The 12,427-nt window shown below is 52.1% G+C and overlaps 1 protein-coding gene and 1 long non-coding RNA gene across 2 annotated transcripts; one reads left to right on the top strand and one right to left on the bottom strand.

The window, feature by feature from the left end:
* On the top strand, positions 1,547–4,308 carry LOC110260127 (olfactory receptor 1F12-like). Its single transcript, XM_021088415.1, is given in 2 exon segments — positions 1,547–2,895; positions 2,898–4,308. Coding segments are annotated over 2 exon segments (942 nt in total). The 5' UTR covers positions 1,547–2,093; the 3' UTR covers positions 3,038–4,308.
* Positions 6,679–10,226, bottom strand: LOC110259855. Its single transcript, XR_002342261.1, has 2 exons — positions 8,620–10,226; positions 6,679–8,331 (listed from the first exon to the last, which is right to left on the bottom strand). It is a non-coding gene; the product is annotated as an uncharacterized LOC110259855 (long non-coding RNA).

The following is a 12,427-nucleotide window of genomic DNA, read 5'->3' as shown; positions in this document are numbered from 1 at the left end:
AGTAGGAAGCAGCAACGAAAACGTTTTCTCCTCCAAGGTCTCGGGGGAAGTAGGAGAGTGGGGAGAAAAAGAGAATGGAGGCACCCTGATGTGAAAGTCAAGGAAGGGACACTTTTGTCACTACACTGCCACTCCCATTCACACGCGTGTGTCAGTCACGGAATCCGTGCTGCGGCCACATGAACAAGTCCTCTCTCCCCAGCACAGGCCACCATGTCCCCTCCCACCATATCCCTGCCCATCCGGCCTGCCCTGCACCACACCCCCTGCCTCCCGTCCCCCTGCTGGTCACTGCGGGGTCCCCTGATCCCGTGACACCGATGCTCCACGTTTAAATTCACCAAAAGTAGCAGCTCTTCAGTCTTTCTGAGAAAAACCAAAGCAGTGAGATTAAAAGAGCACTGCTTTGAAACCAGACTGATCTGGAATCACGTCCTGACGTCTTTGGGGGAAATTATTCAAACCCCCTTGGTCTTGGTTTACTCACCTGTAAAATAAGAATAATAATGCCCGCCTTACATAGGCTGTGAGATTCTGCACATTGTGCCTGTGCCCCGTCCTGGATACGACACACCACAGATGCTCAACCCATGTCAGCTCCCTCGTCTAAAGGCTGTTACCCTCACATTCAACTAGAAGCTTCTTGGGAATGACAACTATGTCCTTAACTGTTTTCTCATCACCCGGTAAAAAGCTCTCCTAATCAGGACTGATCAAACGAAGATCTAACATATGACATGCAGGTTTCCCATTATTTTTACTTTTCCTCAAACATTTCTTTTCCCTTAGGCGCCGGCGTCCCTGTCTGTGGTCGTCCTTTACCAAAGAGTCTTGCTTTTGGGTCACCAAATATTGTAATCCTTTTAAAAAATCACATCCGTAAAATAGTCATTCAAACGGAGCCGTTTATTGTCCACACGAAGGCACAGCTCTCAGCACAGGCCAAGAGCTCGACTGCGGCGCGGCGCTGGCGCGGGGACCCCGCTTCTCCCTCCCTGCCCAGCCCCCCGCGGGCCACGCCCATCTCCGCAGCTTTTCCCGACCCCTTGCCCGAGGGGGCTGTTCCCCGCCCCGAATCAGCACAGTAACTGCACTTCCTCCTTTCCCTCCTCTCGTTCAGGACTTAGAATCCACAGACCCCAAATCCCAGCCGTGTCCTGTGCCGCCGTGGAAAATCATGTACATTCCACCTGCTGAAGCTTCGGCTCAGCGCGCGGTGAACGACTGCCAGCTCGCCCTTAGGACCGCGCGGGGCCACCCCGCTGCCGGCTCTTACTTTGGGCCCCGTTACACCGCAGCGTCTCTTTTTCATCTGCAGGGGCAACCCTGACGCCCCCCAGAGGTGAGGCTCTTGCTGGGTGAGCCCCGACAGAGGGCGGGCTGGCTGGCTGACGGTCCCAGGCGGCCCGCTCTTGCGGCCAGGGTGTCCTGGTCTTCTTGCCCCCACAGCATCGTCTCCAGGACCCAGGTGGCCCAGAGCCAGGGAAGAGTGGCAGCCAGAGCACCCTGAGCCTGGACTCTGTGGGGGTGGAGGGACGAGGGGAGGTAAACTATTAGTGGGGAAGGAGATTCGTGCGGAAAGAGAACGTTTTCAAGTATGAGCCTCTGGGTCTCTGCATGTGCCTTGTGGTTCCATAGTTCTGCATGGAAGGCGCCTCGGGGTGGCCATCTTATTGGGAGCACATTCCGATAGCTCTTTCCTGGATACTGAGACAATACTGAGAGTATGATGGAACAAAGAAGGAGAGCATGATGGAAACTGGGCGCTCAGACACCCTAAGTACCCCACTTGTTGTCACCACTGAGTACCAGGCCAGATGTCATAAGGATTCTCTGTGGAGATGGCACGTGGGGGTTTGTGGGGTTCAGGGTCGGTAGCATGATGATGGCAAGATAATTAAACCCCTGACCTTGGGATCTGTGGAGGCCAAAGGGCTCCCTAGGTGAAGATTTTCCTGTGCTGGTAGAGAGCCTCCTCGGGGTTTCTGCCAAATGAGCAGAGATGGGCCTCGGGGGATGGGAGAGGGAGGAGGGAGCCATGGGCCCCTGCACCCGCTCTGAAGCCTGTGCCATCCCAGCAGGACCTGCCGGCCATGGAGAAGGGAAACCACACCAGCGCCTCGGAGTTCATCCTCCTGGGGCTCTCCAGCCGGCCCGAGCGGCAGCAGCTCATCTCTGGGCTCTTCCTCGTCCTGTACCTGGTCGGGGCGGCAGGGAACCTGCTCATCATCCTGGCCGTTGCCTCCAGCTCCCCCCTGCACACACCCATGTGCCTCTTCCTCAGCCACCTCTCCCTGGTGGATTTCGGCTTCCTCTCCGCCACAGTCCCCAAGATGCTTGTGAACGTCTGGACGCAGACCCAGTCCATTCCCTACGGCGGCTGCCTGGCCCAGATCTACTTCTGCATCTTGCTTGCCAACATGGACAACTTCCTCCTGGCGGCCATGGCTTACGACCGCTACGTGGCCATCTGCCACCCCCTGCACTATGCCACGATGCTGAGCCCGCGCGTCTGTGCCCTGCTGCTGGGGAGCTCCTGGCTGCTGGCCAGCCTCCACTCCCTGCTGCACACCCTCCTCATGGCCCGGCTGGAGTTCTGCGCCGGCACCGCCGTCCCTTACTTCTTTTGTGACCTCCTTCCCCTGCTCCGGCTCTCCTGCTCCAGCACTCGACTCAACCAACTCATGATTCTGCTGGTGGGGGGCCTGATCGTCCTCGGCCCCTTCCTCGGCGTTCTCGTCTCCTACGTCCACATCGTGTCTGCTGTGCTCAAGGTGCCATCCGCCCGGGGCAGGCGGAAGGCCTTTTCCACCTGTGGCTCCCACCTCACTGCCGTCATCCTCTTTTACGGGACCATCGCGGGGGTCTACCTGAGTCCCTCATCCTCCCGCTCAGCTGCAGGGCTTCGCTGGCCTCTGTGATGTATATGGTGGTCACGCCCGCACTGAACCCCTTTATCTACTGCCTGAGGAACGAGGACATGCAGGGAGCCCTGCGGAAACTGGTCAGCGGGAAGGCTTCATCCCACCGGCTGTGACAGCGGAGCTCCCCCCCAAGCGGCTCTGTGTCAGGCAGGGCACGAATCCCAGCGACAGGCTCCAGAGGCAGAGGGTGGGAGGGACAGAGACCTCACTGTCCGGGGTGGTCGCCAAGGCCAGGGAATCCTCGCCTTGCTCCGGACGCAACCTGCAAGTCGGAACCTTCCTGGCCCCCCCAGGCTGCCACGCACCCCTAGCGGAATGAGCGCTCCCCTAAAGACAGACCCACGTAAACACAAGGCAGTCAGCTTCAGCCGCAGGCCTTCCGGAGCGCGGTCATGTGAAAAGGTGAACTCGGGGCGCTGCGACCTGTGCTGACAGCCTGTGCCAAAGAGATGCCCCCACGGTCCCCCTCACATGCTGAACCCTCGGGCATCCCAGTTTCCAAACACCTCCGCTGCACCCCCACCTCCTCAGCTGCCACCCCCACATTCTGGGTTGCACCTGGCCCTGGAGACAGGTGTCACAGCCCTCCCGGAAGCTGCCCCCAGCGCTAGCACCTGGTTTAAAATAATGACTCAGCGAGAACATCACCACAGATAATGATGCCGATGGGATGCCGTCAGCAAACATGAAGAAAGAACACTTGACAGCCTTTCTCCCCCCGACTTTGCCTTAACCTCCAGCGCTTGGGCTGGAGTTATCTGGAGGGATTCCTCACTCACACGTCTTGCCAGCTGATTCTGGCTGTCAGCAGGGACCACAGCTAAGGGCTGTTGCTAGAATACCTTCAGGTGTGGCCTGTCAGTGTGGCGGGGGCTTCCTCGCAGCATGCCGGCTCTGTGCCAAGGGCAGGCATCCCCAGGACAGCCTTTCATAACCTCACGACTAACACAGCATCCCGGCCTTCATGGTTTTTTTGTTAGAAGTGAGTCGCTACGGCCAGACGATATTCAAGGGGAGAGGAATTTGACTCTCTTTTGATGGGAAAAACGTCAGAGAATCCGCAGACATGTTCTGGAACCATCACAGATAATTAGGGAAGGTCTCTCAAGACAGAAACTCACTTGGAGAGAGAGAGAAGGTATGTGAAGATTTTAAGAAAGTAGGTTCTAGGCAAAGGGAACAACAAGAGCACAGCCCCAGAGTGGGGGCATTCTTGGCAGGTGGGCCAACGTGCTCCAGAAAGAACTAGCCCTCCAGCTAAGTGAGGGCTTTTGCTTTTACTCTGAGAGGGGAAGCCTTTGGAAAAGTTCTGAACAGAAAAGTGAAATCATCTTATTTATATTTTTTAAAGATTACCTGATTCTTATAGGGTGAATAAACTATAGAGAGGAAAGAAGAGAAGCAGGGGGGTTAATTAGAAGGCGTCTAACACAGTCCAAGGGCAAAGATGCTGGAGGGAGGGAGAAGCTGCCAGATTCCCAGTGCGTTTCGAACGCAGAGCTGACAGGATTTGCTGGGGCTTTGGCTGTCGGGTTTCGATGGGAGAGGAAGAACAGAGTTTCGCTTTGGGTGTGACAGTTTGAGATGTCCATTCAAACTCCAAGTAGTTGTACGTGTGAGTTAGAATTTAAGGGAGAGGGCGTTCCGGTCATGGGGCAGCGGAAATGAATCTGACCAGGAACCATGAGGTTGCAAGTTCGATCCCTGGCCTTGCTCAGTGGGTTAAGGAACCGGCATTGCCGTGAGCCGTGGTGTAGGTCACAGACAAGGCTCGGATCTGGCACTGCCGTGGCTGTGGCGTACACCTGCAGCTGTAGCTCTGATTCGACCCCTAGCCTGGGAACCTCCATATGCCACAGTGCAGCCCTAAAAAGAAAAAAAAAAAAATTCAAGGAAGAGATTCACAGGCTGGAATCTGGCTTTTCCCCACTAGGTCACTGAAATTGCTGTCACCAGTGTACCGATGATTCTCCGAGTTGATAAAGGCAATGCACATTCTTATTCTTTTAATTGTAGAAAATACATCAAATGCACTGTCTTATTTAAAGCGCCCAGTCCAATGGCAAGAAGTATGTGCACAGTGTTGAGCTACCAACACCGCCAGCCCTCCACAGCTCCCTTCATTTTGCAAAACTCAAACTCAGTACCTGTGAAACAGTAACTCCCCATTGGCTCTGCTCCAGACCCCTGGCCATCACTAGTCTACTTTCTGCCTCTATGAATTTGGCCATCCGAGGTACCTCTTATAAAAGTGGATCCTTGCAGTGCTTGTGCTTCTGTTTCACTCAGCACAGTCTTCAAGGTTCATCCGGGGCCGTAGCATGGCAGGATCTCCTGCCCTTTGAGGGGTGAATCGTATTCCCCTGTACGGACAAACCCCATCTCCTGCATCCACCCAACTCTTGACAAACACTTGGTTACTTCCGCTTCTGACTATCACGAATGATACAGCTGTAAACATGGGTGTACAAATGTCTCTTTGAGTCCCGGGTTTTCATGCTATTAGGCACATACCCAGAAGTGGAATTATTGGCTTACAGAGGAATCCCATTTTTAATTTTTTGAGAAACCACCACACTGTCGCTCCTAGTGGCTGCAACCATTCCCCGTTCCCATCAACAGTACACAAGTGTCCCAATGTCACCACATCCAAATTAAAAGGTGGACGGGCCAAAGTACATCAACAGGGAGGGTTAGACTGAAGATCCAAATTCGAGGGTGGAGAACCAACTGGCATGTCTAGAAAAGACCTTCAGTGGAAAGCGGGACATCTTCGATATCAGTCTCCAGTGCGGGGCTATACTTACTGCTTTTTGGGGGGCTATGCTCATGAGTCAGGAAGGAAAAACGAAATGCAAGAATGTGACACCTATGGAGGAAGAAGCCCATGCTGAGATACAGTGTCAGGGTTTTCTGTATGGACTGAACTATTCCGACCATCTGGTCTCTACGAGCTGCAGCAGAGGGATGGATCTCCCTGCAGGTGATTCCCAGAATCAGCCCCCCTTGTATTTTGGGTAGGAAGGTAGTTGGGAAGTAGATACTAAAAGTGAGAAAAGAGAGAGCTCCCTGGCGGTCTAGTGGTTAGGATTTGGTGCCTTCACCACTGCAGCCCGGGTTCAATCCCTGGTCTGGGAACTGAGATACTACATCAAGCCACTGCACACCACAGCCAAATAAAAGGGAAGAAGGTGGGGGGGAGACTCTAGGTTCCATTCTAAACAACAAAAGTGGGAAAAGATACAGGGAGTGAGAAAGATGAGATTTCTGCCATCTCTGCATAACAAAGGACACATGCCCCTTGTGATGGCCTCTCCCAACAAAGTGACAACCGGGTCACAGATGGCCTGCACCCAATCTTCCCTCCCAGGTGTCCTCCCCCTTAGCTTCCTCTTCCTGCAACGAATCAGGACATTCCTTTACGTCCATCAAGCACAGAAAGAATTTCACGCGGAGATACTGTACTGGGAAGCGAAGATAAAATAAGAGAAAAACTACATCTCATTCAAAAGAAAGTGAAAGGGAAGTTGCTGGTGTTTTGGTGTTGGTTTGCTTGCTTTTTTCCTTGAGGTTCCCCATCATCTACAATCCGGTCCAATCTTCTGTCGAACCTGCTCCTGATTCTGAGTCAGTCACGGAGGCTCTGCTCTTTGCCAGACTCCCCTACATCATTCCAGTGGTCTCCACATCGACACCCTCAACCCGCTGAGTCCTCCACAGGCCTGAAGGACAGAGACAGCCATTCACGCAGAAGGAGGTTGTTAAAGATACACTTTACTGTCACAGATCGCAGCACAAGTTACACACGTGCTTGGGTTAAAGCGTTCCCGCTGCATCCTCTGCCACCCTCCACTCTCCCAGGCCCCTCGCACTGGCACTGGCTTCGCTGGGCTCTCCACTCCCAACCCAGCGCCCGGTCCTGGAAAAGCCCAACCTCACCTGCAACAGAATTCAAGCCTTTTCTGTGGAGCTGCACTCCTGGGGTGGCCAAAGGAGAGGGCTTCGTCTGCCTCCCCAGTTATGGGACATGAAGGTGGAGCGGAGCAGTGGCAACCAAGAAACTTAGGGAGGGGACCGACGCAAAAGAAACGTGTTTATTGAAGCAATCTTCATCAAGCGCCTTCATGAAGCTGGGCACTGTGCCGAGTGCGGAGACACAGCAGTAAATGAATGTCTGACCCCTCCCAAAAGTAAAACCAAAACCAAAGTCTTTTTCTAGTGAGAAATCAGGATAACCATGCTGCGTCGCTGAAGGGATGCATGCGTCATCGCTCCCAGCTGAGAGCAGTGAGACAGCACTCGGCTGTGAAGACGAAGCCCTGCTGTTTGTAGGATGCTCCCGTATCTGCTTTGGGCGGGTGGGGGGAGTCTGCAGGATGTGTTCCACCACGTCAGTGTGTGCTCTGGTGAAGCCACGGTGATCCACGCAATGATACAGCAACCCTCAAGATTTTCTTGCGCCCTAGCCCATCACCCAAAGGGCTGGGTAAAATGAAGTTTCCTAGGTCCCAGTGAAAACTGCTCCAGCCCCAAACACGTTAAACAAATTCCCCAGATGATTCTGATGTAAGGTCTTCAGAATCTCTGTTGAAAAGCATTGAGGAAAGATAAACTGAGGCATATGAAAAAGTTCACGTTTAATTGAGCAAAAACCATTCCAATCAGGCAGCACCAACCGGGAAGTGGTCAGTGGCATTCCAGCCACAGGAAGTAGAGGCCAGACGTTTACAGAGACAAGGAAGCAAAGTGAGGAAACGACTTGATTGGCTATTGCTTAAGTCTTCCCTGCACAGGAAAACCAAGTTAGCTGCTTGTGACTTGTGGTCCCTTGGTTTCTTTTAACCTTGAGGCTGCCAACTAAAACCTGCAGCTCGCCATCTGGTTCTACAAGAATGAAGTCACCAGCCACTGCAGGGACTTCAACACACCCCGAAAGGAGTTCAGGGTGGAGACTGGGAACAAGGCTCCTTGTGCTCTGGGGGAAAATGCACGACGGGCCTTCGGACAGTTCGGTGTTTTCAGATTTTATGAGCCCAAGTTCTTTGATCTTCTCCTGTCTTCGCGGAGACCTCTGCTCCTCGTGACCAGCTGCAACCTCCTGCCAAAACGCGTGCTTCCCTGCACGTATCCCTGTTCACTAAAACCACACACATGCTCCTGGGAGCAGTTCCTCAGGTCCTCCTGAAAGACTGTCTCCTGGGCAACAACCCTCATTTTGCCCCCAATAAACTTAACTCACGACTTTCACATTTGCTGGCTTTTTTTTTTTTTTTTTTTTTCAGTCCACAAGGCGTTCCCAGGCTGAGGTTTTGGGTTGCTTGTTAGGCTGCCGAAGCATTACAACCACCTCTCATCTAGCGGCCCCCTTGTCTAATCGATCTAAGCACACGCAGGACAAAACCTCAACCTGGGAGTTCCCGTCGTGGCGCAGTGGTTAACGAATCCGACTAGGAACCATGAGGTTGCGGGTTCAATCCCTGCCCTTGCCCAGTGGGTTAACGATCCGGCGTTGCCGTGAGCTGTGGTGTAGGTTGCAGACTCGGCTCGGATCCTGAGTTGCTGTGGCTCTGGCATAGGCTGGCAGCTACAGCTCCGATTCGACCCCTAGCCTGGGAACCTCCATATGCCGCAGGAGCGGCCCAAGAAATGGCAAAAAGACAAAAAAAAAAAAAAAAAAAAAAAAAAAACCCTCAACCTGGAATATCCTGGAGAGTTTTCACTGGGATCATGAAGTATGACAGGGACGTGCCAACCCCACCTCAAGTGAGCTGTCAGTGACACCCGGGCAGGCTGGGAGAGCTGATCTTGCGCAGCGCTGAGCGCCGCCCAGGGGCAGCCGTCCCCCCGCCGGCAGTGTCACGGAAGGCAAGGGAACGTGCTAAGACAATGGGCCGGAGCACGTCCAGATCCCCCGCACGGACCCCTCTGAACCAGATGCCACTGTTCCAGGAGAAAACGATCTTCCAGAGTCAAACCCCACATGCGCTGGCCTCACGGGCCCCACGGCTCCCAAGTTTCTGGAATATAAAGTACTTCAACCCAGACGAGACCGGGCGCATTCGGGGTGTCATGCGCGTGGTAAAGGACTTCGACAGAGACCTGTGATCGGTGCGGGTGGGATTTACAGAGAGGTGTCTGGGGCACATTTGAGGTGTGGGTGCTGGAGCTCTGCAGGCCTCCGGGTGTAACAGCTCCTGCCCACGTAACAGCAGGTGAAGGGACTGATGTGCCCTGGAGCTGAGCTCCTCCGAGGCTTCTCTAAGGCCTGGTGTTGGGGGAGCTTCCAGACGCAACCCCCCCCCCGACCGGTCACCAGATGGTACATAAACTCGATCACACCCTAGACGTGTGGCGCCAAAGCTTCCGGGTACCTAATGCCCAGCATATCAGCTGAATTTAAGAAGACAAACAACAGGACCTGCAATCCCGTCCTGCCTTCTGAACTGATGCCCCACATCTAGCCCTTCTGCTACCCCACAGTCAACAATTCTCAACTTAGACTAACTTCTCCCTTTTAACACACTGCTGCTCCAACCACTTACCCCACCAGATTTCATTTATGAAACTACACGTTCGGCCATTTTAGAGGTCTGTCCTGAGTACCAAGTAAATCATAAATCATAAATTGCGAAATAATTCCAAAGCACTGTGAGGCTGAATGCCCACGAGGGCATCTGCATACATGCATTAATCAGAACATGCGTTAACTGCAAAAGACGTTTACTGAAACAAGGGCCTAAAACAAGACAATTATGAAAAACAGTCTCTAATTGGGGGTAGGAAGTGTAACATCGGTGAGAGCACCTGAGCACCTACAGAGATCACAAAGCCTGGAACAACCAACCAGCCTAAGGGCTGGCAACACCAACACACCACCAAGGCCCAGGGTGAAGAGCAACACTGAGAAATGGGACTTGCCTTGAATCAAAGGTTCACCGTGACCCGAGCTCTGGCCAACCCTGCACGAAGTGCAAACAGAATGGGCCTAAGTCTGCAGCTCCGGGGCACGACCAGCCTGGTTAAACTGGCACATCTCATCACGGCTGCCTCACCCGCCCACTCCCACCTCGGGGAATTATCTGACAAGGACTTGGAACTCTTTTCCTCCCCGACTAACTAGGAAATCCTGTTACATTTTTTTTAACATTGAAATTTTTATATGAAAGTAATTTCAAGCTTACAAAAAATGTTGCAAAAACAGTAATAGTCATCAATCCTTTACCTCAATTAACTTTTTTACCCCATTTCCTGTCTTCTCTCCACCTTTCTTTCCCTCCCCATCTCCCTCTCCCCTTCCCTCTCCCCCCACCTCTCTCTCTACACACACACACACACACACACACACACACACACAAAATATGGTCCTTTATCCCTAAATACTTCAGTACTTCCTAAGAATAGGGATATTCTCTTACATAACCACAGCAGTTATCAACATTAGTGCTTGAAGATTGATACAATAATTTACTCTAGATCCATATTTCAGGGAGCTCCCGTTGGGGCTCAGTGGGTTAAGAACATGACATAGTATCTGTAATGATGAGGGTTCGATCCCTGGCCTCGCTCAGTGGGTTAAGGATCCAGCGTTGCCGAAAGCTGTGGTATAGTTCGAAGATGTGGCTCGGATCCAGTGTGGCTGTGGCTGTGGTGTAGGCGGGCAGCTTCAGCTCCAATTCGACTTTAGCCTGGGAACTTCCATATGCTGCAGGTGTGACCATAAAAAGAAAAAAAATTAGATCCATATTTCTGGGGTTTTTTTTCGTATTTCCACTTTGTCAATTGCTCCAATAACGTCCTTTTTTTCAGCTGGATAATACTCCATCAAGTGGATGTGCCATAGGTTCTCCCATCAATTGTCGTGGATGATAGGCAGTTTCCGATATTTTTTGCAGCTATGAGGAATGCTGCAATGAGTAACCTTGTGCATATGTATTTTCGTATCGTACAGGTGTGTCTTCAGAGCAAATGCATAGTTTTGTTAGACATGGCTGAATTCCCCTTCACACGAGGCTGTACCATTCTGCATACCATCAGCAGTGCCTAAGAATTCCTGTCTCCGCAGCAGCTCATCAAGAGTTGTATTGCCAGTCTTGAATTTTGACCAATCTGATGAGTAAAGAAATAGTATCTGTGTAGTTCTACTAGGTTTTTCTTTTTTTTGTCCTTTTAGGGCAGCGCCTGCAGCATATGCAAGTTCCCAGGCTAGAGATCTAATCAGACCTGCAGCTGCCAGCCACAGCCACAGCCAGCCACACCAGATCTGAGCCACATCTGCAACCCACACTGCAGCTCACAGCAACACCAGATACGCAACCCACTGACCAAGGCCAGGGGCCGCACCCACATCTTCAAGGACGCTAGTTGGGTTCACTTCCACTGAGCCGCAATGGGAACACCAGACATTGATTTCATTACGAGTGAGGGTAAACACCTTTTCATTTAAGAGCCATTTTTATCTCTTTTTATAAATTCAAGTTTTCCATAGGATTTTTGATTTAAAAAAAAAAAAAGAAAAAAGAAAGAAACTTTAAGTTCTTGGAATAGGAGGAACAGCAGACCTCTGCCTGATGCTGCAATTATTTCTCCCAATCTGTCCTTGGTCTTTGCAGATCTGGCCATTCAGAAGTGTTTCATTTTTTCTGAAGGAACTCACTGATCTTTTTTCTTGCATCTGCCTTTGGAAGCATACTTTAGAAGCCTTCTCCCAAACCCAGGTTTTAGATGAATTCGTCCACTCTCTTCCAGTACTTGCATACGTTCATCTTTTTTAACATCCAGATGCCTCAGTCACTTGAAGTTTATTCGGGAACATGGTGACAAATGAATCTACTTTTATCTTTTTCCAAATGGCTATCTGGGCATCACAGGACCGATATTTTGCAAAACGATCTCTGCCCAGAGAGGTGAGAGGCCGTTTTTACCGTGTGCTAGATGTCTAGAGACAACTGAACACTGCGTTCCACTCCACTGCTCCACTGGCGCGACGGCCACACCGTTTTCACTGTTGGTTTTTCCATCCCTTCTTCTCCATTCTTTCCATGAGCGCCTCAGTCTCCGCAGCAGGCACTCAGAGAAACAATGGAGAAAACCAGCTCTCGACACCCACCGGCTGACGCTTCATTCTGCTCCTCCTGTTCACAGAACATGCTCGGCCCCTCCCCAAGAGTCGATGGAACACCTAGATGCTAGAGAGCGGGTTTTCCTCAAGCTCTGCACAGCCGTGGAGGTGGCAGAAAACTCAAAGAGCTTCTGGACGTGGGAATGAAGAAGGCGGACGCGGATTTCGACCACCGTTTCCCAGTCTCTCACTAAAAGCGGCTACGCCTCACTCTGTAACTGGGAGGGGAAGCCGCATGAAGCGAGCTCTTGCCATGGCTGCATTTCCTGCTCTCTGGCAACTCAGACGACAGCGCTGTGACTGGTGAGCGTGGCAGGGACGGCCGCCCTTGTGCTGGAACCTATGGGGCTCTTCCAAGCTGCTTCTCCGGAGTCCCTGGGCTTCT

This window comes from Sus scrofa, chromosome 3, assembly GCF_000003025.6.
Source record: "Sus scrofa isolate TJ Tabasco breed Duroc chromosome 3, Sscrofa11.1, whole genome shotgun sequence".
Classification (NCBI taxonomy): domain Eukaryota; kingdom Metazoa; phylum Chordata; class Mammalia; order Artiodactyla; family Suidae; genus Sus; species Sus scrofa.
Note: the sequence above shows the minus strand (reverse complement) of the source record. Positions and strands in the feature narration are given on the sequence as shown.